Below are 24,552 nucleotides of genomic sequence, written 5' to 3' on the forward strand. Positions count from 1 at the left end.
TCACAGTGAGATGTGCAGATTTGTTCTCCAAAAACGAGACAAATGTGGCTGGGGAGAACAATAAGGCTACTGCTGTGGGTTCAGAAGCTCTTAAAAATGACTTGTAATTTGAGATCCTCAACTTGAAGCAGCTTCGGGGAGAGAGTCAGGGTTATTTTTGGGTCTGAATCGAGCGCTGTGCACGGAGGCCCCTCCAGAGCTGCGAGGGGGTTTGAGCAGCTGTGACGTGCTGCATCCCAGGGCCGTGTCCCAGTTTGCTCAGTTTGAGTGTCCATTTTGCAGCCTGGCTATAGTTTTCAAGACCTTTAATTGAAGACTTGATGCTTATATTTTTTTGTGGGGGGGAAGGGAGGAGGAGTTGGTTTTTCTGTTTTGTTTTGTTTCTTCTTTCTGTCCCATCTTTCTGCTGGGGTTGCTTCTAAGAGACAGTGGGGCTTCCTTGGAAAGCCTGCTCTAGTTCCTGTGGCAGATTGTGCTGTGTAAAGCTGAGGAGTTTGCCTGCCAGGAGAGATTCCTGTTGAGCAGTTCCTGTGCTGGCAGGTGAGTTACCTGTGTGTGTAACTCCTGTGTCGAGGTGGAAGAGGAGCTGTAATGTCATAAAAGCTATTGAAAACAACCAGGGAGTGTTGTCTGGTTATTTGCTCTTTTTCATTCTTTCCTGGTCAGTAAATTTTCCCCAACAGTGGCTTTGTTTGTCACGTGATGGGGCAACCTGTGCAAGTGCTGAATAACCATGAGCACAAACACATCTGTGGAACTGTGTGTGCTGGGGTCTGGGGGTTTCTGGCAGCCTGTGAAGAAAAGGGGAATTCTTTGGGATGTGACTTGGGTTCTGTGGTGTGTGGCTGCTGCTCCCCTTGTAGTGGGACTTCTGAAGACACATAAATCACCCGTGAGCTGGGCCTTTATGAGTCTTTGGACATAAAAGAAATAGGTGTGCAGTGTAAGGTGCTGTTGGGCTGTGGCATCAGCAGTGTCAGTGTGCCTCCCTTCTCACCAGTGTGCAACAACTTGTGGCTGCTTGGATCTGTGCCACTCTGCCCAAATTCATTCCCATCTCCAGAGCCAGGTGTGAAACTTCTGATGCCTCTACCCCTGCATCCTCCGTCAGCTTCCTATTTCTGCCAGGACTACAAATGTAAGCCTGTGTATTTGGATGGAGAGCTGACAGAGATGAAAGGCTTTCATCTGAAACAAGTCAATTTATCCTGGGAATACTGACTTTACTAATAGCAATGACCACAGAATGAATTGTGGGTTTTTCCCTTGTTCTTCCGTCCTGATTTAAAAGCATTAACATCAAACCGCATGTGGGAGATGTTTCTTCTGCTTCTTGCACAAATCAGCTTTGTAATGTAACTTAAGCTTCAAAGTTGCAGAGCCTTTTAAGTTTAGGCCTTTGGTGGCTCACTGGGTGATCTGTAGCTCTGATTTCTGTCCAAGGCAGCATTGCTGTCCTCCAGCTTTCTTCTTCATAACAGGAATTAATGGAGCAATGAGGGACTGTCTGGCAGGACCAGGAACTGGTGTAATTGCTTGTTTTTATGGAGATGTTAAATGTTAACTTCACTGCCATTAATTGAAGATTACCCCTTGGATCCCTTTGAGTTCCTAGAGATAACTGCCCAGGCAGAGCTGGGAGCTCTGGAGAGGGGCACGGGAAGGAGCATTCCCACTGTGGGGTGGTGGGAGCTGCTCAGTGCCCTCCCTGTCCCAGCTGTCCTCCCCTGGCAGGGACAGGCTTGGGAGCAAAGAGGTTTCTTGCCAATGACCAGGGGATTTTGTGTCCTCCATAGGTGGCTTTGCAATCGTGTTCCTGGTGAGGACGAGCAATGGGGTGAAGTGTGCCCTGAAGAGGATGTATGTCAATAACGAGTACGACCTGCAGGTCTGCAAGAGAGAGATCCAGATCATGGTGAGTCCCTGCTGTGTGCTGGGCCCCAGGCTGGAGTGCAGGGGGTGGGAGCCTGGGTACCTTCTGCTTGTGAGCTCTGCGGCATCTGGTCACAAACGGTGTGTTTTCCTAGCAAAAATGGCTTTTGTGTGGGGAGAGCAGACCTCTGGAGGTGTGTGGAAATCTAGTACTGACCTATTTCAAAAGTTGCTGTCCAGCAGACAAGGAAAACTTGGTACCTGAAAAAAAAAAAAAAAAAAAAAAAAAAAAAAAAAAAAAAAAACAACCAGGAAAATGAGGGGAGAACTGCATGGCTTAGTGGGAAAAGGAAGGGCAGAAGATGTGAGCATGGCTGAGGATGTTGGAATTCAGTCTCACAATCTTCAGTTGAGATCTCAAGTCTTCAGCCTTTTAAACTTAATGAGAAGAGGCTGATGGTTCTGATATCTCTGAACTGAAATTAGTGCGTGAATGGCAGACCTCCATCCTGAGATAAATCTGTATCACAGCATCTTCTAATCCTGCGGGTCGGGATGAAGGTTATCTCTGCATCGTTGAGGTTGGTAGATTAAAACAGTATTTGGGTAGCTGCTGCCAGGGCTTTTGAAATGTAAAGTATTTGTAATAAGCTCTGGGATGTTTCTCTAGATTATTGGCCACAAGGATTTGTATGATGGGATAGCTATTTTTAATAGCTGTTTCAAACTTAGCTTCCCTAAACAAAGACAAAATGGAGATGATCCAAATAGATTTGCCTAATCTTGTTTGCAGCATGGTAAACATGAAAGTGCCACTTTTGAAGTTGTATTCAAAGATCCTGATGAGCGTTTAGAGCAGCTTCCAGGTGGGGAAGGAAATAGAAAATCCTCATTTTGTGAATTTACCACACGAGGTGCAGGTTTGGGGTGGATGATCTTCATATCAGAAACTCCTACCTGTAGCAATTCTGTGTGTGATTTCTGCAGTAGCTTTAAATTAGGTTAATACCTTTTAAGTGAACTGCTGTAGTTTGTGATAGTGCAGGGAAGCTTTGGGCTATGTGGGAAAAGGTGAGATTAGATCTTACATCAAAGGTTTAGCTGTGCTCACAGAGCTTGTTTACTTGGGTTTCACTTGCTGCTGCTTTCTCCTGTCTCCCTGTCTTTGGTGCCTTTGGAATGGTGGCTCGTGTAAAGTGAGGGTGAGGAGGGTCCATGGCGTGGATGTGGCTGGTCCATGGCGTGGATGTGGCTGGTCCATGGCGTGGATGTGGCTGGTCCATGGCGTGAATTTGGCTGGTTCACGTGTGAATTTGGCTGGTTCACATGTGAATTTGTCTGTCTTGCAGCGGGATCTGTCTGGCCACAAGAACATTGTGGGCTACATCGACTCCAGCATCAACTCAGTCAGCAGCGGGGATGTGTGGGAGGTGCTGATCCTCATGGACTTCTGCCGGGGTGAGTGGGGCCCTGTGGGGCTGCTCATGGGTGGGTTTGTCCTTCCGTGCTTACAGGGAACGTGCACATCTTCCTTTTGAAAAAAGAGCTGTCCCAAAGCTGGCAGGAAGCTGTTCTGAGCTGAGCAAAGCCAGGGCTAGGGCTGGAGAAGTGAGCTGTGTTGACTCGGCTGATGGGATTGGTACTATCCTTGCTGCTACCCAGGGCGATCCTGGGTCCCCTCTGTTGTGAAGGAGAACCCTTAAATCCACCTTGCTGTTGTATTATGTCCACACAAGAAGTGGCTCCTCTTAAAGCAGCCAGGAATATAATTTTTCTTCACTTTAGTCTCATTTTTTCCACATCAGCCTGGCTTAGGATTGTTCTGGAAGAAGCAAGACATGAATAATGGGAAGCCAAAAAGCATTCCTGTTACCTCTGACCTTTTTGCTGGGCTGTCTGTAGCCAGACAGGCTCTTCCAGCTATCCCAAAGCTTTGATCTTTGTGGCTGGGATGTAATGTTTGGAACATGATGCATGTGCTGGGCTCAGATTCTGTCTTCTCGCAGAAGAGTGTTCAGCAAAAATAATGTTTTGGCCAGGTGACTTCAGGAGCCTGTGGCTGCTTTGGATGGTGGCAGCTGATGGAAATGGGTATTTTTGGGCCTGTCTGGCTTTGAACTCAAAAGCATTGTAGCATTTACACACGTGTAGGTGTGTGTAAACAGGCCCAGTGCAGGCTTCTGTTCTGCCACATCCTCTGCTGCTTTGTTTTGCTGCAGGAGTCTAGCCTGCCTTGCCCTGGGTTGTTTGCTGCTGAGAGGAGGAACTTTGTGTGCAGTTTTGCTGAAGGCATCACTCCATAAGCTCTCATTAAGCTTCAAGCTAAGCATGGCCAGAGCTGTTGTCAGCACGAGGCTGGCAAATCCCTGCTCAGCCCCGTGTGCAGAGACCACTGTGGAGGGAGGTACAAACCTGAGCTCTTCACAGGCACCCCCCAGCTGCAGGGCCCACATTGTGGGCTGATGAAGTAAAATCCATCTTTCTGAGGAGCTTCCTTCCGTCTGGAAGGAGGTGGTGGCTTTTCTCACGTGGCTCTTGCCAGATGCTGTGGTGCTGCCTGCAGCCTTCCCCTGCAATGGTTGTTACACACTGATTTTCCCTTGTTACTTTCCTTTTGTGGCCAACAGTTTCCAAACCAAATCAGTGCCTTTGTGTGCAGAACTGCATTCATTTTGGGTGTAAAATGTTCACAGCTGTAGTATTCATTAAACTGAGCTTTTCTTTCCTACCACGAAAGTTTTTCAGCACTTGTGATGTGGAATGATGCAGTGCTGCTTCACCAGAGCTTCAGAAAGGAGTTTTTCTCTGTCTGTCTAGGGCGTTTAGAGGAGAAAAAACCCTCAGGATTGTTTTGGAAAGGCCTTGACAGCAACAAAACCCCAAAGCTGAGACAAATTCAGGACTTGTTCATGAAAACTTGTTTTGTTTGTCCAGAGTTTCCCTTGTTACAAATGGATTTTTAATTCTTTGCAGTCAACAACTTCAGCCAAGCCACTTAACGTGTGGGTTTTGTGAATGTCTCCCTTCCTCCCTCCTCTTGCTTACATGTGGCAGACTAATCTGTGGACTGTGGGTGCCCCAAATCCAGCCTTTTATTCCTCTGCTCAGACAAAAGAAGTCCTATTTGGAAGAAAAAAAGAAAATTAGTCCAGAGCTCAGTGTCCTGCAGTGACTGGGGACCCCAGAGCTCAGTATCCTTCTGTGACTGGGGACCCAAGAGCTCAGTGTCCCTGCTGTGGTTTGAGATGATCCGAGCTCAGTGTCCCTGCTTGTGACTGGGGACTCCAGAGCTCAGTGTCCCTGGTGTGATTTGGGGATCCCAGAGCTCAGTGTCCTTCTGTGACTGGGGACCCCAGAGCTCAGTGTCCTGCTGTGACTGGGGACCCCAGAGCTCAGTGTCCTTCTGTGACTGGGGACCCCAGAGCTCAGTGTCCTGCTGTGACTGGGGACCCCAGAGCTCAGTGTCCCTGCTGTGACTGGGGACCCCAGAGCTCAGTGTCCCTGCTGTGACTGGGGACCCCAGAGCTCAGTGTCCTGCTGTGACTGGGGACCCCAGAGCTCAGTGTCCCTGCTTGTGACTGGGGACTCCAGAGCTCAGTGTCCCTGGTGTGATTTGGGGATCCCAGAGCTCAGTGTCCTTCTGTGACTGGGGACCCCAGAGCTCAGTGTCCTGCTGTGACTGGGGACCCCAGAGCTCAGTGTCCCTGCTGTGACTGGGGACCCCAGAGCTCAGTGTCCCTGCTGTGACTGGGGACCCCAGAGCTCAGTGTCCCTGCTGTGACTGGGGACCCCAGAGCTCAGTGTCCCTGCTGTGGTGTGGGATAATCAGAGCTCAGAGTCCTGCTGTGACTGGGGACCCCACAGCTCAGTGTCCCTGGTGTGGTTTGGGATGGTCAGAGCTCAGTGTCCCTGGTGTGATTTGGGGACCCCAGAGCTCAGTGTCCCTGCTGCTTGCCCTGCAGGGGGGCAGGTGGTGAACCTGATGAACCAGCGCCTGCAGACCGGCTTCACCGAGAGCGAGGTCCTGCAGATCTTCTGCGACACCTGCGAGGCCGTGGCCCGGCTGCACCAGTGCAAGACTCCCATCATCCACAGGGACCTGAAGGTGAGCTGTGGCCCCAGGGGTGCAGCAGGGCAGCAGGCAGCATCCCCCTGCCTGTCTGCCAGCTGCCCACGCTGTGCTTCTCCTGCTGGTGATGAGAGAAAGTGGGCATAAACACACCTCTCTGCTGGAAGATAAAAAAGGAAATGAGCCTCTCAGTGCTGCTTACCATATGTTTGCCATCTATAGATCTACTTAAACACAAATGTTTGTGAATAATTGTGGCTTGCACACGTGCCAGAACGTACCTGATGAATTATTTACAGTGACCTGAAACACTGCTTATTTAAGGTAGCTCACAAAATTGTTTCCAGATCAAAAGAAGCGCTCCAGAAGCATTGGCCTTGGGGCAGGAATCCTTAGGAGCTTCTGAAAGTGGCCTCTGGAGCTCTGACCATGAAAGTGTGTTGTAAAACTCTGTGTGCTTAGCTGGGCCAGCTTGGGGAAAATCCCCTGCCTGTAATCCAGCAAACAAAAAGATGTTCCCTTTGCTCTCAACGAGCTAGAATGAAATACTCAGCCAAGAAGGAGGCTGCTGTGTGCATTTGAAATTCAGATGTGCTTTGTGGGGCAGGTTCTATTTTCAGAGCCCTCACAGATGTTTGTTTGTGCCACTGGCCATTGTTTTACACGCCACGTGTACCAAGGAGAGCCAGGTAGAGCAGAGGAAGACATCCTCAGGGTTTGGTGTGCTGTGGCATGTTTGAAATGACAGTGATGCCACTGCTCAGTCGGTCTGGGTGTAGGAACAGCTCCTGTGTCTCTTCCCAGGGGGAAACAGGTGATTTCTTACCAATCTGAGTCCTGGATTTAAGGCTGTAAAGTCTGTGGGCAGCTTGCAGGAGTTTGTCTGGGTCAGGAAAACAGGGTGAGGACCAGGAACCTCCCCAGCTGACATTAAACCTGCCCTTACCTGGGGGGTTTAATACAGAACAAACTCAGTGTGTTGCAGGCGAATAAATCTGGGGCATCTGTGCTGGATTCGTGAGTTGATCTGGAGTGTTACTGTCTGCCTGAGTTGCAGTTGAAATGGGCTGTTGGGGCTGGTGTCCAGCCCGCTGCTGCCTGCCTAGGCCAGGGGAGGTTTTGCAAGGCCTGACTCTTGGTAAGCTGTGCCCAGAGTCAGGGTTGGCTCTTCTCTGCTTGGCGACATGTTCTCTGCTTGACTAGTGTATTGTTTCTGTCATGGTGACCTCTGGGGGTCTCAGTACTAACACAGAATGAATATTTATATATATTTTGACTTTATTTGTGTTAAAATATGATACTGTCAAGAGGCAGTTGCAAAGCCAAGAGAGATTAAGGGCCAGAGAAGTTTAGTACAAGTTCTGGGTGTAAGGAGGGACACGTAGATGTTTTCTTGGGGTGAATATCACCCTGCTGAAGAGGGGGCAGATGTTGGCTTTGCAGGCAGCTGGGGGGTTGGAGGCGTTTTTTGCCTTCCAGCTCTTTGATGCTGCTCTGGTGCTGGAGGTTCCTGCCCTGAGAGCTCTGCCAGCAGAAGGGAGGCTGTGAATGAGCTTTCAGACAAGTGCAGCTGGAGGAGTTTCAGTGGCCCCTGGCTCTGATTTGGAATTAGCCCAAAGGCTTTGCCTGAAGCAGAGCAGCCTCCTGTTGGCACAGTCCCCAGCTGGTGGGAAGTGACCAACAGTTGGGGACAGCAGCACCTTTACCCAGCATTTCTGTAGGCAAAGGGGATGTGGCACTGTGAGTAAGGAGCGCACAAAGGTCCTGTGTCACCCCTGCGTGGGCTCAGGGCGTCCAAGCTGGGGTGCAGCTTTCTGGGTGTTTGACCAGAAGAAGACACCTTCATACTCCTTTTAAAGACAGTTTTCTCTGGCCTGGCAGCGCGTAGCAGAAATTTCTTTTGCTGTGTTTACTTTTTCCTTCTACTGGCATTTGCTGATCAAGCCTGGTTGCTGGATAGTCCCATGCTGGTGTCTAACAAACCTTTCAGGGTGTTTGAGTGAGAAATCACCTCAGACTTCTCAGGCAGATAAAGTGGAAGGACTCTGGGAAATGTTGGAGGAGTATTTGCAGGGAGTAGGGAATAACACAACCAGTGTTGATCTGCTGGGGAGAACATCTGTGTGCAGTGCTTTATTCAAAGCAGATGGATGGCACAGGGGGAAGGGGCGTGTTTAACCCTTGGTTTCAAGCCAACCTTCTCCCCCTCAGCTGCTCTAATTTGGCTGCATTTTCTGATGCTTAAAATGCTGACTCCTTCTTTTTCTTTCCTTCTTGTAAAGGCCATCCTCAAAGGGGAGCTCTGCTTCCAAAGGGCTTTGTTAGTGAACGCTTATGTGGTGATTTTTTTATTTATTTTGAGCTCTATGAGCAGTATGTTTTATCTCGTTGCTGTATCTGAGCGTTTGACACTGATTGAAGATAAAGACATGAAAAATGGTGTGTTCCCTCGAGAGAACATGCTGTTAGTGCTGCTGCACAGATGAGGAGCTGGAACGCGGGGATGCTCTGCCAAAGCAAAGATCTGAACACAGGGTTTCACACATTTAAAGTCGGTGTTGGAACAGGCAATTTCCTTAGGTACGTGCAAGGTAGAGTTTTGTTAATGCACAGTTATGAGGATGGAGGAGAAGGTTTCTGCTGATTTTATTTGTTTCTGTTGCCTGGTTGAAGGTACCAAATCATATTTGAAAGAAAGGGGGTCTTCTCAGCAGCCTGGGGGAGCCTCTGCTGTTGCAGCCCCTGTTTAGGGACTGTGGGACACCCAGCAGACTCTGAGAACAAGCAAATAAATGTGAGCCTGAGCTGAGGTTTGTTTTGAATGAGACCCTCAGGGACAAATAAGATGCAGACAAAGACCTGGAGATGTGTTTTAATTTCATAAATATGCAAGTGTGTGTGTTGTTTGTCTCCCCTCTGCCCCATAGTCTGTGAGGAGTTACAGCCATTTGTAAAGCTGGGACAGCTTGGATTTCCTGTCCCCAGTTCAGAGGCCAGACCAGGGCCACAGTAGCTCAGGAACATTGAGCTCCAAAGGCACTGGGACACTGAAGTCTTACAAGAGGCAAGGAAATGTGCTTGCAGGAGGAGAAGGGAGGAGTGGCAGGATGGAAGGCAGTGTTACAGCTATGCTTCCATGACTTGATGTCTGTTTTAGGAGATGTGACAGTTTTGATGCCTATTTTCTTTGCTGTCACTTTAAGCTTTAGTGTCAGATGTGTCTGATATGTCTTCAGGCACTTAAAACTTTGACTCATCTGAAAAAAAACCAAACCCTGAATATTTTTTGTCTGAGTGATTCTGTGTCTGTCTGCAATGCTCCCAGGTTGAAAACATCCTGCTGCATGACCGTGGCCACTACGTCCTGTGTGACTTTGGGAGTGCTACTAACAAATTCCAGAACCCTCAGACAGAGGGGGTGAACGCGGTTGAGGAGGAGATCAAGAAGTAAGTGTGCTTTGCCTTTTCAGCTCAGCTGTACTTGTGTTTGAAGGGTAATTTTCTCTTGTGCTGGGGTTAATTTTGCTCAGCCTGTTGCAGCAGATTGGCTGTGCTGCATGGCAGTGTCTGGTGCAGGTGAACGAGTGCCTGGGGGAAGGTGAAACAATAAATTGAGCTTGATGTAATTGCTTTGGACCTGAGATTAATGCAGAGAAGCAGCCCCACCTCGGTGAGGCAGTGACCTGTTCTGTCCTGTGCAGGGTCAGGCTGTCTCTCCTTCATCTGTCTTGGCTTCTCTGAGCTCCAGGCTGGGATGGCACAATCCCATCCTGGCTGAGATCCCCTCCCCACGGATCCAGGCACTGACTGGGGCTGATCCCAGCTCTGCATGGGAAGTGCCAGCTCCTGGAGGGGTTCAATCCAGCTCCTCCTCCTGCCCCACACACTGCCAGCTGTCCTGGCAGCATCTCTGGTGCCCCTTGGTGCTTTTTAAAAGGGGGTTCACCTGCAGTTCAGTGAGCCCTGGGTCAGGGCTGGAGCACACTGCAGGTCCTTGGCTTTGCTTTAGTTCTAACAGCATCACTGCTGCAGGCTGGCCACTCCTGTTAGTACAGTTAGGAAAGCGTGCAGATGCCTCTTTTTTGTTGGGATTCAGCTACACCTGCCTGGATTTCCAAGGTTTGTTTGGCGTTGCAGTCCCTTGGAATGCCCTACTTGTACACTTAAGCCTACAAAGCCTTTGCCTTTGGCAGTGATCAGGGTAAGCAGCAGGCAGCAATGACAGACCTGCTGGCAGGAAATCTTATCAGAAGAGCCTCATAATCTGTGGAGCAGTTTCCAGCTTTTCTGTTTGTTGTGATGTGTTAAGATGAGGCAGATTCTCACTGTGGTTGGAGGCACACAGTGACCCATCCCTTGCCACAGTGGCTCTGAGCAGGACTCCTGGTGTGGAAATCTACTTTTTAGGAGCCACATGTCCAGTTACAATCTCTGTAATACATTTGGCCACAGCCCTGCAGTGAGGGCATTGCAGAGGACATTTGATGACTGACCTCATTAATGCTTTGAATCCTTGAATGTTTCTGTTTTTAAAATGACTGCACAATTTTGTGGTGAATTCTGTGATTTAGAGAGGATTGTGGTTTAATAGTTTGGCTTTCCAGGGCAGTTTGAGGGGTGTTTTATTGTTTGAGGTGTGTAGCAGGTGATGCTGTTAGAACATTTTTCCAATAGATATCTTTAGCATACCTTTCCTTAAAATGAACAGGGAAAGAGTGAATTTTGAGTTCTTTGAGAGTATGACATACCTGATATCTCCCTTTTGAGCAGCCTGATCTGCCTTCCCCTGCAGGTACACAACGTTATCCTACAGAGCACCAGAGATGGTGAACCTGTACAGTGGCAAGCTCATCACTACAAAAGCAGACATCTGGGTATGTATGGAAAACCCTGGGCATCCTTTCATTGCCATGGCAGGGAAATGGGGCTTGCCTCATTTTCTGGGAGCCTGGACAGTTTCTGAATGCAGAATTCCTCTGGTGATGTGTCTGATGAGTTCCTGCTGAGATGAGAGGCTGCTGGAGCAGATGTGTGTGCTCCTCCTGTGTGGTTTGAATTTAGAGATGGATGAAACTCCAGGGTTGAATGGGGCAAATGTGATTTTGTATCCTAAGAGTTAAATCAGAAAATTCAGGGTATTGTGGCTGGTTGTGCCTGGGCTGGGTTGTTGGTATGTGGAATCAAAGTTCTGTTCAGAATTGAGTAGAGACCTGAGAAAATGGCCCTGCCCCAGCAGCAGCAGTGTGCTGATCCTGTGGAACACACAGCTGAGTTGTCAAACTGGCCAAAGGCCAAACTGCTGCACTGTTTCTGGTGATCAGGGCAATCCTGCCATGCTCTTTCTTCATGGTGGGAACAAAATCCAGCTCTGGTGGAATCCATTCCTGGCTAACCTGGTCTCCTTTGGGTGGGACACAGATGAGAAAGAGTCTGTGCTGTCTGGAGTGGCAGATCAGCAAAAGTTTAAAAGTGTTTAAAGTGCTAACTGGGGGCATGTTTTGGGTTTTTGTGTGTTTGTTTTTTTTTTTTTTTTTTTTTTTGAGCCCTGAGCTAGGTAGAAGCAGAAAAAGAGAGTTTTGATGTATGTCCAATAGTTCTGCATCTACAAGAGGGAGAATTGCTGGTGTGACATCTGCTGAAAGTCCCCTCAGTGAGCTTGGCTGGGGAAGCAGCAGCTCCTTTGGGGTCAGCTGGGGTCTGTGGGGTCAGCCCTGCACTGGGCAGGGTCACTGGCCTGAAGGGAGTGGAGAGGGGAGGTCACAGCTGTGCCAGTGGGAAAGGACAGGGCCCCAAAGGCAGCCAGAGGAGAACCAGGATTTGCACTCCTTCCTGTGCTAGTGTGGAAAGGGGAGATCCAGAGGCTCTGCTCTTCCTGGCATGGCAGGAGTTGTGTTCCAGGGACACTTGGAGCGTGTTCAGAGCAGTGTATGGTGGTGAGGCCTCAGCTTGCAGGCCTGCTCCAGTGCTCATCCTGCTGGAAACCTCCCTTTCCCTGAAATCTTACCGAGGTTATTTGAAGCCAGCATGCAATTTCATTGTGAAATCCTGTGACAAAAGAGATGAGCTGATGATGAGTTTCTTAGGATTAGGAAGTGTTTCCTGCTCCCCACTCTGAGGTGGTGGGAGTGTTTCATAATCAGCCCTTTGTGCAAAAACTGTTTTCTTTTGCAATAGGTGGTGGTTCTTGGTGCCAAAAGAAGGGTGGCAGAACCTGGCAGCCTGCAGAATGAGCTGTATTTCCCTGGCATTTATTTATAGCAGTTGAAAGGTTGTTTGGACTTAATCTTGGAAACAGTTTGGGTTTCTCTCTGTCAGAATGGATGTATTAATGATGATGGTTGCCATTTATTTGTGCTATTGCTTTGCTCTTTCCTCCCAGGGTGTGGCAGAAAGGCTTTTCCTGTTCAGTGACACGCAGGGTTGTGTGATGATGAGCACTCCCCCAGATGAGAGTCTGCTGAGGGAGAGCTCTGCATGTTCATCCTCCCCTGCAGCTGTGCCTGTCCCAGGTTCCTCACAGGCTGCTGGGGCAGGCCTGACATCAGCAGGACCCCGGATCCCGCCGTGCTGTCGGAGCCGTGCCGTGCCCCGCTGGGTCAGCGTGGTGAATCCCTGCCCTGTTCTTCCTCTCTCTCTGCAGGCCCTGGGCTGTTTGCTGTACAAGCTGTGCTACTTCACCTTGCCCTTTGGGGAGAGCCAGGTGGCCATTTGTGATGGCAACTTCACCATCCCGGACAACTCGCGGCACTCCCAGGACATGCACTGCCTCATCCGTGAGTGTCTGCGAGGGCTCTGCTCCTGCAGCCCAGCCCCTCTGCAAAACCAGGAGTTCCTCTCCTTCCCAGGGGCTTGCTGCACACGGAGGTGGTGAAAGTGATCTTGTACTGGTTTAGGAGATCACCCCTGGGGAGACAGTCTCGACAAAGAGGTTTCTGTTTGGCCAGGCTGGAGGGAGCTCTGTGGAAGGGCAGGAGCACACACAGCCCTGGTTTGGGTCCTGCAGGGGCTTGCACAATAAGGCTCTTTATGCAGAAACGTATTTCTGCTGTAATAAATCTGTTTGGATAAGGAACTGAAAAGACCACAGTGACTTAAGCTAGTGATAAGAATTCATCTCCTGTGAACTGGGAAACAGAACTGAAATGATTTATAAATATCCCAGTGACTAGAGTGAATGTGTAATTAAGTGTACAATGCACTACTCTTGGCGAAGCTGGGGCAACTCTCTTGTTTCCAGCACAGCCTTTGATTTTTTTCCTTTCCCTAGCCACAGTCTTGACTCACACAGAGTTGGATGTGTTTGCAGAGCAGGCTGGTATTTTCTTTGCTGATGTGGGCTGTCTGCAGTGGTGCCTGTGGCTGCCCTGTTTCCCTGCCCTGCTGGCACACCAGGGCTGGATCAACCCTTTTCCTGTGGGTTCACCTGAAGTGCCCAGTCCCAGCCAGTGCTGTTCCCTGGCCAGGCAGCATTGGTTGGGTTGGAGGGACCTTAAAGCCCATCCCATCCCACCCCTGCCATGGCAGGGACACCTCCCACTGTCCCAGGGTGCTCCAGCCTGGCCTTGGACACTCCCAGGGCTCCAGGAGCAGCCACAGCAAATCTGGGCACCCTGTGCCAGGGCTCCCCACCCTCAGCACAAAAAAGTCCTTTGTTAGATCAAGTGTGATGTGCTGCCCTGCATTTGTGTGTCCTGTTGCTCTGACCTCAGCATCTCCATCTCTTCCAGGGTACATGCTCGAGCCAGACCCTGATAAGAGGCCTGACATTTATCAGGTCTCCTACTTTGCATTCAAACTGGCCAAGAAGGACTGCCCGGTGCAGAATGTCCAGGTGAGCAGAGGGGTGGCCTGAGGGGGCTCTGGGAGGGGCTGGGGGGGGCAGCTCATGAATACTGAGTATTTGCCTCTGTCCTGTTGGTTGTTCCCCAGTCCTGTAATTAGGAGGGTCTTTTTTGTAACAGCACGGTTTGGTTTGGATTTTTGGTGTCAGAAATCAGGGTTTCTCATTCTGTTTGTCCCTGATTTACCTCCTCACCCAGTCACCAGTGTGAAGCCAACCAAGAGATCTTGTGCATGTGAACATGGGAAAATAGGCCATGCTTGGGAAATTTGATTTCCAGGCATGCTCATCATGGCATGTGTAATTTGGCCTGCACTTGGATTTGAGCACAGCAGTTCTGGGCCTGTTGGCTGGGACTTGGCATTTGAACTGCATCAGACCTTACACAACCATCTGCCCCTTCTTGGTGTGTCTTCAGAGACTTCAGATGAAAAACGGAGTTGACAATTATTTTCTTACGTTGTTATGGACACTGTGACAGACATTTTATTTTGTTGTTTCTACATAAATAGAAACTTAGGGTTTTTTCCCCATGTTCAGGTGATTATTTATGGTCTTCATGAATAAGAGGTAGTTTGGGTTCTATTATGCCTGTGTTTTTATAGCATCATTAATAAATTTTGTCACTACTGTCCCCTGGTTGTCTTTTAAAAATGACATGTCTTTTAAAAATTTGTGCTGTGGAGCTTTATGTTCATATTCCATGCTCAGTGGTCAAAAAGCTGAGCCCTCTTTTCTTCCTTCGTAAAGACTCTCCCAAACTCCTGTCTCCCGATGACATGAACCTTGTGGTGTTTGTGATGTGTCCACATGAGGAGTAATTGCTTTGGGGATCCCCAGATCTCCCTGTTTTATTGTGATGTTTTTGCACATTATTTCTGACTCTGTTTTCTGCCCTTGAAATACCAAATTGGGCACTTTTGGGATCTGCAGAACTCTCCAATCCCTGCTAAACTCCCAGACCCAGTTAAAGCAAGTGAAGCTGCTGCAAAGAAGAGTCAACCAAAGGCCAGGTAACCCCACCTGCTTTTTACTCCCCCTTTTGTTGCCTGTTGTCTCTGCTGTTTATTAGCAAAGGTGTATTTAGCTGCTTCCTTGGGGACTTCAGCTGCCACGTGGTGACTGAGCACAGTTACTGTCCCTGACTCAGAAACACTCTGATACCAGGTTCCTTAGTTATCAAGAGAAATTTGGTATCTACAAACCACAGAAGGCTGGGGGCATGGCTGCTCCTCTCTCTTGCTGTGCATTTTTGGAGCTGAGTAAACACTGAGCAGAGATCAGGAGAGTTCAGTGACCTGATTCTGGGGTGCATGTACCAAAGTTAAAGTGCATCTAAAGATGGCAGTTCAGACAACTCTGCCCAAAGGTACCAGCTGCTCATGAGCTGATTTGTGTCCTTCATATGCTCATTCAGAAGTTTGAGTGGTTTCAAGCAATATGTTGTAAGAAATAGTTGGATATAAGTTGAGTGGTTTTGACAAGTCCCAGCTGTCCACCAGGAGAGGATGCCACGATTGGCAGAGAAGTCAGAACGACAGTGTTGGATTAATTGTTGTGAATGCATGCAGGAGGTTTTACTGTGCCTGGGTGCCCTGTTTCACCTTTGTCAGTCACACCCAGCTGAGGTGTGGGTGAGTGTTTGCCCACAGTGTTTGAGGTGTGTGTGTTCTGTACACCAGCTGCCCAGCTCACAGGCTGTGCTCACTGCCCTTCCTTCTCCTCCTTCCTTAACAGGCTCACAGACCCCATCCCTACGACAGAAACGTCCATAGCGCCCCGCCAGCGACCTAAAGCAGGACAGACCCAGCCCAACCCTGGAATTCTGCCCATCCAGCCAGCCCTGACGCCCAGGAAGAGAGCCACAGCCCAGGCAGCCATTCAGCCACAGGGTGAGCGATGTGTCTGTGTGCTCCCTGCTGCCTCGTGTGCATCAGGCAGTGACCTAATACTGGCTTTGGGTTCTCGTCCCAGCTGCAGGCCCAGCTGCCCTGGGCAGTGCCCAGCCCTCGCTCCCTGCCAGCACCCCCCAGCCAAAAGCAGCCCCCCAGCAGCCTCCAGCCCAGCCCCAGGCCAAGGCAGCAGCAGCGCCCCAGGCACAGCCCCAGGTCCCCTCAACACAGCCCCAGGCCACCCCTCAGCATCAGCAGCAGCTTTTCCTGAAGCAGCAGCTCCTGCAGCAGCAGCAGCAGCAGCAACAACAGCAGCAGGCTGCCTACTTCCAGCAGCAGCAGCAGCAGCAGATGATGCAGGCACAGCAGGTGGGTGTGTGTGCTGGGTTCATCACATCTCTATGTCTGCAGGGCTGTAGCTTTGTGTTTATGGCAAGTTCCTGCTCTTTTGGGGGGAATGGGTGCAGCTTTTAGGAATTTCCTGTGTGTCCCCAGTCCTCCAGCAGGACTTGACCTAGGTCCACCACACCTCCAACCTCTTGTTTCCCAGTTCCCAGTGGTGCAGCAAGGAGCGCCCGCGCAGCAGCAGCAGCTGATGCAGAACTACTACCAGCAGCAGCAGCAGCAGCAGCTGTTGGCCCAGCAGGCAGCTATGCAGCAGAAGACCACAGCAGCAGCAGCAGCAGCCCAGCAGAAGCAGCAGCCCCAGGCCCAGCCGGGCACAGCACTGCCGGCACAGCCACAGGAGCAGGGGGTGAGACCTTGGGACTCTGGGACTTTGGGTACAAATGCTCCTCTGCCAGCTCCTGAGTGCTGATCTGAGCTCTTCCCACCTCTGCTCTGGATCTTAGCCTCTCTACCCCTGAGTAGTTTTGAGTCCAGCCAGCCTTTGCCAAGTCTTAATGGAGGTTTTACCTCCAGAGCTGCACCACAGAAAGGGGAGAGACTCTCTCCCTGTGCCGTAATCCTGAAACACTGCAGAGCAGCCAATTCCTCCCGGCATATTTCCTGTGTTTGTTTGGTTTTTCTCCTCCAGACTGTCCCCAGTCCATGGCTAGAATGCTGGGTGCTCCAGCAGGAGCTGTTTTCTCCCCTGGTCCGTGGCTGGAATGCTGGGTGCTCCAGCAGGAACTGTTTTCTCCCCCAGTCCATGGCTGGCTTGCTGGGTGCTCCAGCAGGAGCTGTTTTCTCCCCGTGGCTGCCCTCTGAGCAAGGTCACTGTGCTTTCCTCCCCTGGCAGGCCCAGGTGCAGGCTCAGAGGCAGCAGCAGCAGCAACAGGCTCAGGGGCAGAAGCTGGGCTCCCTCACGCCGCCGTCCTCGCCCAAGGCGCAGCGCGCGGGGCACCGCCGCATCCTCAGCGACGTCACCCACAGCGCCGTGTTCGGCGTGCCCGCCAGCAAATCCACCCAGCTGCTGCAGGCTGCGGCTGCTGAGGCCAGCCTCAACAAGTCCAAGTAGGTGCTCAGGGTTTTGGGGGTTCAGCCTCAACATGTCCAAGTAGGTGCTCAGGGTTTTGGGGCTCAGCCTTAACAAGTCCAAGTAGTCCTAGGCCCCTGTGTGGGGTATGAGCAAGGGCTGGGTCAGGCTGTGGGAGGTGTTGGATGCAAAGCTCTGAATGGAGGTAGGCACAAAACTCTGAGCAAGTCTTTGCCTTCAAGACCTCAGTTTAGGGCTTGGCAGGAAGTACTGGAAAATTTGCCCCAAAGTCCTGATGAGTTGTCTGAGGTGACCAGGGCCTTCTCTGGCTCACAAAAGGCAGTGTCAGTTCAGCCACAGCCCTGGTGTGCACTTCATTCTCACTGCTTGATACCAGCATTTCCTGAAGGTTGGACTTGATGGTCTTGGAGATCTTAATGGAGCTCTGATTCCCTAGGAGTATTTGCTAGGTCACTTTGACAGTGTCACAGGCAAAAAGCCTTTTGGCTGTTGGTTTTAACCCCTGAGATGTGGGTGCTCAGCCTCAGTGCTCCCAGGCTTCTGAGCATGGGACTGCAGTAGCTTATACTGAATGTTTTAATTGGGAAGTCATTAGAGTGTAGTGGCTTGGACCAGCTGATGGTGCTGGCCAGGGGGTTTCAGATGGGTGGTTAATAGCTCTTGTGTGGGGTGATCCCATCCAGATCTGCTTCCACCACACCCTCGGGCTCGCCAAGGACCTCGCAGCAGAATGTCTACAACCCCCCCGACGTGTCCACGTGGAACCCCTTTGACGATGACAACTTCTCCAAGCTGACAGCTGAGGAGCTGCTGAACAAGGACTTTGCAAAGCTGGGGGATGGTAGGTGCACGGGGTGCTGTAGCACCTGCCTGCTCTGGAAGGGAAGGTGCCATGGACTGAGGATGCTTTTGGGCTCGGGTGCCCTGTATTATTACAGTCCTCTGGCTAAATCTTTCCAGGTTCTTTCTCTTTGCAGTTCAGTGGTGCCTCCAAGGCAGAGATACCAGCTGCTTTGACAGCACCCCTGCTCAGGTGCCTGTGGCAGCTGCAGTTTAAACTCTGCTTCATCTGCAAGTCGGGATTTGCAGCAAGGGCCTTAAGGCACCTAGTGGAACAGTGTCCTAAAAGTACAGATGAGCAGCCTACTTCCAGAATAGAAGTTTCCCCCTAACTCTGGGTCTGCATTCCAGGGAAAGCTCCAGAAAAGGCAGGCAGCTCCACGGAGAACCTGATCCCAGGTTTCCAGCCCGCTGCGCCCGCAGCCCCGGCGGATGCCTTCGGTGGCTCCTCCTTCCCTGCTGGGCCAGGTGAGTTTGGGAGCATGGACAGCGTGGAAGGGCAGCTCCTGGCCAGGACCCCTTTGAAAGGGAAGCAAAACTGGTACAAACAGAGCTGCATGGGCACTGAGAGTGCAGGGTTGGCACTTCAGGAGAGGAGGGAATGTCACAGTTGGGGGGCAGAGACAGGATGCTGTGTGGAGGCAGAGGTGGGGCTTGTGGTGAGGGAAAAAACTGAGCCCTGAGTTCCCAAGGAAGCTTCTTAGTGTGTGGAAGTTCCATGGAGCTCATAACAAGGAGTAAAACTTGCTATGTGCAGTGAGGGAAGTATCTGGGAGGTGTTGGTCAGACCTGCTGGTCTGTTTGGAGGAGTGGAGGAACAAGGATAACATCTCTGCTGCAGAGTGAGGAGGACAGCAGGGATGAGTGAGCAGGGAAAGTCCTTGGAGGAGAGCACAGTCTCATCATTGACATGTGGAGTGATGAAGGCAGTAATTTCTGCACTGGCTGGGCAGTGTGGCTCCACCTTGGCTGGTCTGAGGAGTTTCTCTGCCTGTGGGACCTTGTCTGGTTCTCCTTTGGTCCTTGTGTCCCAAGGTTTTGCTGTGAGCAGCCCCTTCTATTCCAAAAACCCTTGGTGAGTGCTGCTGCTCATTTCTACTCCTTCAGCATCAGTTCTCACTGTGGGCAGCTCAGACCTGCCAAGCACAGAGGTGGAAAGCTGCTTCTAGGAGCTCCGGGAGCCAGGGATCCTCCCCCTGGTGACAGATGCTCCTGGCTGATGCCTCCCCACTGAAACAAAACAACTCTTGGTGAGAGGAGTCTGGGAAGAGGCTGAAGAATCATTTGTGGGGCAAGGAGTGACAAATCCATTTGTGCTTATTTCTATTTATAAAAGGAGATATAGGGGAGCTTATAACTGAGCCTGGTATGTTGGTCCGTGCTGGAGAATTAAGGAATGCTCCTGGGGAGTTGCTTTCTGAGTTTGTCCAGCTGTGAGCAGTTTCTGGTGTTCCATCAGCCTTTGTGGATGATGCTAAGCAGCAGCAGCTCCACATTGAGCTGTGAAGCACCTTCTGCAAAGCCTGAGGAGCATCTGTGTGCCCTGGGCTCTGTGGTTGCTCTACCATGCTCAGTTCCTGCAGCGTCTGCCCCTTGACTTCCCAGTCCTGGGGCTTGGCATAGGAAGGTATCTTGGAAACCTTGGTGCTGGGCTGGGCACTTCCAGCCCTTCTCTTTCTTTCCTCAGGGACAGGAGCCTGGCTAGTGCACAGTGCTGCAGATTTTATTGCAGACAAATGGGCTGTGTGTCCTTTCTGAAGCCTTTCACCTTTTGTGCTGCTGAAGGCAGATAACAGTTCTTCCCTGTCAGGGAATGTTCTGAGATGTGTGGGTCAAATAGAAAGGGCGAGCTGCATAGTAACGGTGGTTTTGTTTGGGTTTTTACTCTTTTTAGTAGCAAAATTGGTCAGAGTGTGCCTGTGTGTGGTTGTGTCAGGCCACAGCTGGGGCTGTGCCTGTGCTGGGGTTTTGCTCTGTGCTTTCTCCTCTTCTCTGTTCACTCTGCCTTTTCTTTTCCTTTCCTCTTCTCTACCAGCTGAAAAAACGAAAGACATTCTGAGTTTGGACTCTAGCCCTCCTCTTCTGACTGTGCCTGATCCTTTCATTCCTCTCCCGTTATCCGACACCCCAGGTAACCCGAGCTAAGGGGCTGAGGGGGGCAGAGTGCTGGGCTTTGTTCTGGCCTCTGAATCTTCTGCTTCTCTTCAGGCACACCTGAAATCCTGGGCACTGCCAGGCTCTGCTGGGCTCACTGGCAGTGGGGATGGTTTTCATGGCAGGGCCTGGGGTTATCTCTTTGTTCCTAATGCCAGAAATGTAGGTGGGTGTCCTTAAGAGGCTCAGCATGCCAAGCCAAAAGTGATGGGAGGGCTGGAGCACCTCTCCTAGGAGGGAAAGCTGGAGTTGTTCAGGCTGGAGCAGAGAAGGCTCCAGGGAGGCCTCAGAGCCCCTTCCAGGGCCTAAAGGGGCTCCAGGAGAGCTGGGGACAAGGGCTGGAGGGACAGGGCTCAGGGAATGGCTCCCACTGCCAGAGGGCAGGGCTGGATGGGATATTGGGAATTGGGAATTGTTCCCTGAGGGTGGGCAGACCCTGGCACAGGTGCCCAGAGCAGCTGGGGCTGCCCCTGGATCCCTGGCAGTGTCCCAGGCCAGGCTGGACAGGGCTGGGAGCACCTGGGATGGTGGAAGGTGTCCTTGCCATGGCAGGGGGGGATGGAATGGGCTTTAAGGTCCCTCCCAACACAAACCATTCCAAGATCCTGTGAAAAATAATCCCCAGGTGATTAATTACCTGTACTGACTTAAGCTGTTTCCCAATGGCCTCCAACCTTGAAATTGTAGGTTTTATTATTGTTAATCTTTCTTTCCTCTAAGAGTCAGTGTTTCTTTGGCTTCCGAAGTCTGTTGAGCATCTTATGAAGCACAAGTTGCATGTGACCTTTTCTGATTTGGCAAGGTTTTCCAGTGCAGTTGGTGCTGTTTCATTTCCTTTGCAGTGCTGCTTCTAAGCCTTTTCTGTGCATATTTCTGACTGCAGCAGCCAACACTTTTTAGCACAAGATTATGTAAGTGCTTAGGAGCTTATTTGCAAATCGGTGGGATTTGGAATATGGGGATGTTTTTATCTGGGAGCCTCTCTGAGCCCCCTGGTGAGTCTGTGTGGCAGGTCCCATGTCAGTGAGCCCCAGAGCACAGCTGCAGCTCCCATCCTTGTCCCTAGCCCAGGCTCTGGCTCACTGCTGCTTTGGAGGACCCAAAAAACACATTTCCATTTGTTTGTTCTTTTTAAAGTAAAACCTGAGGCCTGAGCTCATGAATATTTTCAAGGACTAGGGCTACAGACCAGTCCTTAGCTTTGAAACTGAGAGGGCTTGTCTGCTTGTAAATTCAGCAGAAAAGATCAAACTTCTGGATTTGAGCTCAGGTTTTCACCTGGCTACAGCTCAGCTCAGGCCACAAACCTCCTCCCCTTGGCACCTGAAGGTGCAGGTGGCAGCACCTGAGTGCCTGTCAGAGACCCTGGGCTCTCCCACCTTGCAGAGGCACAGGTGCAGTGGGTGTCCCTCCTCCTCCCCTGTGTAATGGCTGCAGTTCTTAATGGAATTGTAACTGGGAAGAGGAGCTGGCAAGAGGGATGTAAAAATATGGCAAAACATCTGTTAAAATAAGGGAGAATTAAATATTCATGCTGAAAACATATTTCCTTGTGTATGTGCAGGAAAATGAGCCAAGTTGTTGTTAATGAGCTTATTTCAGGCTTCACCACGGACTAATCCTGGGTGTTGGTCAGGGGAACTCTTTCTGTCGGGTCACTCTGGCTGATGGAGGAGGGTATTTTATTTTTTTGGGAACGAAACACTTGATGAGATGTTTTTAATCACCATAACTCTACTCCAGGCCCATGAATTCTGAGACGATAACTGGGTGCCCAGCTATGCCTGGGTGTTCATAACAGCTCTACCAAACAACTGTATTTCTGCTGAGGATTTATTTGCACCAAGATGACACACTGAGATAAAGTAATTGCACATGCACAATTAGGCAGGCACAGCAGCTGTGGGTGTGCACTAATGGTCTGCAGAGGTTTACATCTTGAGTTGGGAAGATGCAAAAGGGCAACTGCTCATGTGGGAACCTGATGGATTTGTTGCTGTATTTACTGGGAGGGCAAGGTGGGGGTGTGATGATTTAAAGCAATAAAGCCAGCAGACCATGAGAATCCCAGCTAAATGAGCGTAAAGAGCATCTAGTGTTCTTCTGCCTGGGCTTTGAGTTTGATTGTAGGGGGGAGAATTTACTGTTCTACAAATATTTGAGATCTTGAACGTGAAACTAAAATTGCTTGGTTTTGCTCTCTTAAGGAGCCACCGTTTGTCACTGTTTAATAAGAAATGACCCAGAGTCATCAGAAGGCTGAGTGGCATAAGTGCCTCAGTCTTTACTGAATTCTTCTTTTGTACACTGGTCTGATACAGGTGGGCCTGATTGGTCATTTAATCAGTGTATTTCACCCGGTTGAAGAATTAGCAAGATGATTGTTTTTTTAATCAGTGCATTTCACCTGGTTGAAGAATTAACAAGATGATAGGTCATTTAATCAATGCATTTCACCCGATTGAAGAATTAGCAAGATGATAGGTCATTAATCAATGCATTTCACCTGGTTGAAGAATTAACAAGATGCCCATTTGTAAACAATCTTATGAGAATAACAAGAAAACAGATATTAGAAAAACAACACCTGCAGGTTTTTTATAATAATTGACTATCACTGTTGATCTCCAGCTCCCTGAAGTCTCGCAGGCTGATTCTGGGAAAGCTTTTCTAGCTTTCTCTGACAAGGCTGTCACATCCACAGCTGTTGAGTGTTGTCCTGTTAGCTCCGTGGTGTTTACAGAGCCCTGATTCCATTTGCCTTTATTCCCCTTCTCTTCCTGCCCCTGTTGTGTGAGAACCAATCCATTTCTGCAGGAGAGTGGCAGTGCAGCCTTCCCTGGCCTGGTCCAGGGAATTCCATGGACTGAACACCACTCAGGGCTGTTTTAACCTGCTAAAACTTCATCAGTCAACAGGCAGAGCCCCTGGCCAGTGACAAATCCCTGCCCACGCTGGTGATGTCCCTCCCAGCCGCTGCCCTGGCAGGATTTTCACAGCTGTGTCTCTCTCTCCCAGCTGGCCCCCGAAGGAAAGGACTCTGCTGTGTGCTCTGCTGAGCTGTGTGTTCTGCCCAGGGCAGCCCTGCAGTGGGTGCCAGCCCTGCAGTGAGTACCAGCTCTGTGTGTGCCTGTGTCCTCACCTTGGCACACAGCTCTGCCTGCTGCTCCCTTTTTAACTTGCAAGTTTTCAGGAGTCCTTGTTCTTTCTAATAGCCTGCTCTAACCCCAAGCCCCTTTGCCTCTCTCATCTCTTGATTTGATACTTTTGATATTGATATTATTGATGTTATCTTAACTGATGTTTTTTCCTAACTCTGGTGTTTCCTGAAATGCTTTTGGAGTGTTTGTGGCTGAAGGGGTGTGTGGCCAGCAGTGAAAGCAGCATGGCAACAGAGTCTCTGGCCCTGGTGGCTGCAGGTTCAAAGTCTGGGCAAACTGACTGACTGTGAGCTCCACTAGGCGTGTGCATGTGTTGGAAAAGGGGTCTGAAGAAAAGGCCAGCACTCTCTCCCTGGATTGCCCAAAGCTGTGCTTCTCAGCCAATGCATGATGGGGTCTGGCCTATCTGCTTGTCCCAAGGTACAAATCCAGAGTTAATTCGTGGCTAGGCCTCCTCCTCGTGTTTGGTGCAAACCAGAGGAGAGGCCCTTGCTTTCATTCCTGGAGGAAGTGATTTGGTTTTCCAGGCTCTGGAGCCACCAGCATCAGCCTCTTGGGCATGCTCCAAGACCCATCAGCTGCAGGCTCCTGCTCTGCTCTTTCTGCAGATGTTTTTCTTACTCTGACAGGAAACAATCAGTAATTTCTTACTGTGAGGAACAGGGAACTTGACAAATCTTAAAGGCTGCAGTGTGTGGTTGGGCTCTACCTCAGCGAGGGGCTGAGAGGGCACTTTTTAATCCCTCCCTGTGCTTCTATATATAAAAATATATGGGTTTTATATACATACATATATATATATATATATATATATATATATACTCAGGCAGTGGCAGAGCTGTGGGCTGTTCTGCAATGGTTCCTTGGGAGAGGAGCCCACAGTGGGTGAGGATGTCCTCGCCTCTCTTAGGTGGTTCCTCTGATGGCTCTGAGTGCTGCTGGGGCACAAACTTCATGGCAGGGGCTGTTGTGATGGCACAAGGGATGGTGGTGTTGAGCTGAAGGAGGTGGGTTTTAGCTTAAAGAGAGAATCTACAGTGAGGCTGCTGAGGCCCTGGCACAGAGAAGCTGTGGCTGCCCCTGGATCCCTGGCAGTATCCAAGGCCAGGCTGGACACAGGGGCTCGTGGAAGGTGTCCCTGCCACGGCAGGGGTGGCTGAGCTCTGACAGGTCCTCTGCAGCCCAGAGCACTCAGGGTTCTGTGCTGGAGCCATTTCCCACCCGTGGTGCAGGTGCTGCTCTGGGGCTCACACACAGCTCCTGATTAATGGTGTCTTCTTCTTTCT

At 50.4% G+C, this 24,552-nt stretch overlaps 1 protein-coding gene across 2 annotated transcripts in view; it reads left to right on the forward strand.

Moving 5' to 3' along the window:
• The window catches only part of AAK1 (AP2 associated kinase 1), a 56,749-nt gene that overhangs the window by 18,037 nt on the left and 14,160 nt on the right, over positions 1 to 24,552 (forward strand). Inside the window, exons 3-17 of one of the 2 annotated variants that reach the window (XM_054000613.1) lie at positions 1,797 to 1,915; positions 3,222 to 3,330; positions 5,835 to 5,977; positions 9,267 to 9,388; positions 10,734 to 10,815; positions 12,582 to 12,714; positions 13,669 to 13,772; positions 14,715 to 14,794; positions 15,519 to 15,673; positions 15,756 to 16,042; positions 16,224 to 16,427; positions 16,914 to 17,128; positions 17,795 to 17,952; positions 18,303 to 18,419; positions 19,987 to 20,082. In XM_054000613.1, the coding sequence (XP_053856588.1) occupies positions 1,797 to 1,915; positions 3,222 to 3,330; positions 5,835 to 5,977; positions 9,267 to 9,388; positions 10,734 to 10,815; positions 12,582 to 12,714; positions 13,669 to 13,772; positions 14,715 to 14,794; positions 15,519 to 15,673; positions 15,756 to 16,042; positions 16,224 to 16,427; positions 16,914 to 17,128; positions 17,795 to 17,952; positions 18,303 to 18,419; positions 19,987 to 20,082 (2,124 nt within the window). The remainder of the gene's footprint in view (positions 1 to 1,796; positions 1,916 to 3,221; positions 3,331 to 5,834; positions 5,978 to 9,266; positions 9,389 to 10,733; positions 10,816 to 12,581; positions 12,715 to 13,668; positions 13,773 to 14,714; positions 14,795 to 15,518; positions 15,674 to 15,755; positions 16,043 to 16,223; positions 16,428 to 16,913; positions 17,129 to 17,794; positions 17,953 to 18,302; positions 18,420 to 19,986; positions 20,083 to 24,552) is intronic. The other variant, XM_054000616.1, reaches the window with a different exon arrangement.

The sequence above is a fragment of the Vidua macroura genome, chromosome 28 (assembly GCF_024509145.1).
Source record: "Vidua macroura isolate BioBank_ID:100142 chromosome 28, ASM2450914v1, whole genome shotgun sequence".
Taxonomy (NCBI): domain Eukaryota; kingdom Metazoa; phylum Chordata; class Aves; order Passeriformes; family Viduidae; genus Vidua; species Vidua macroura.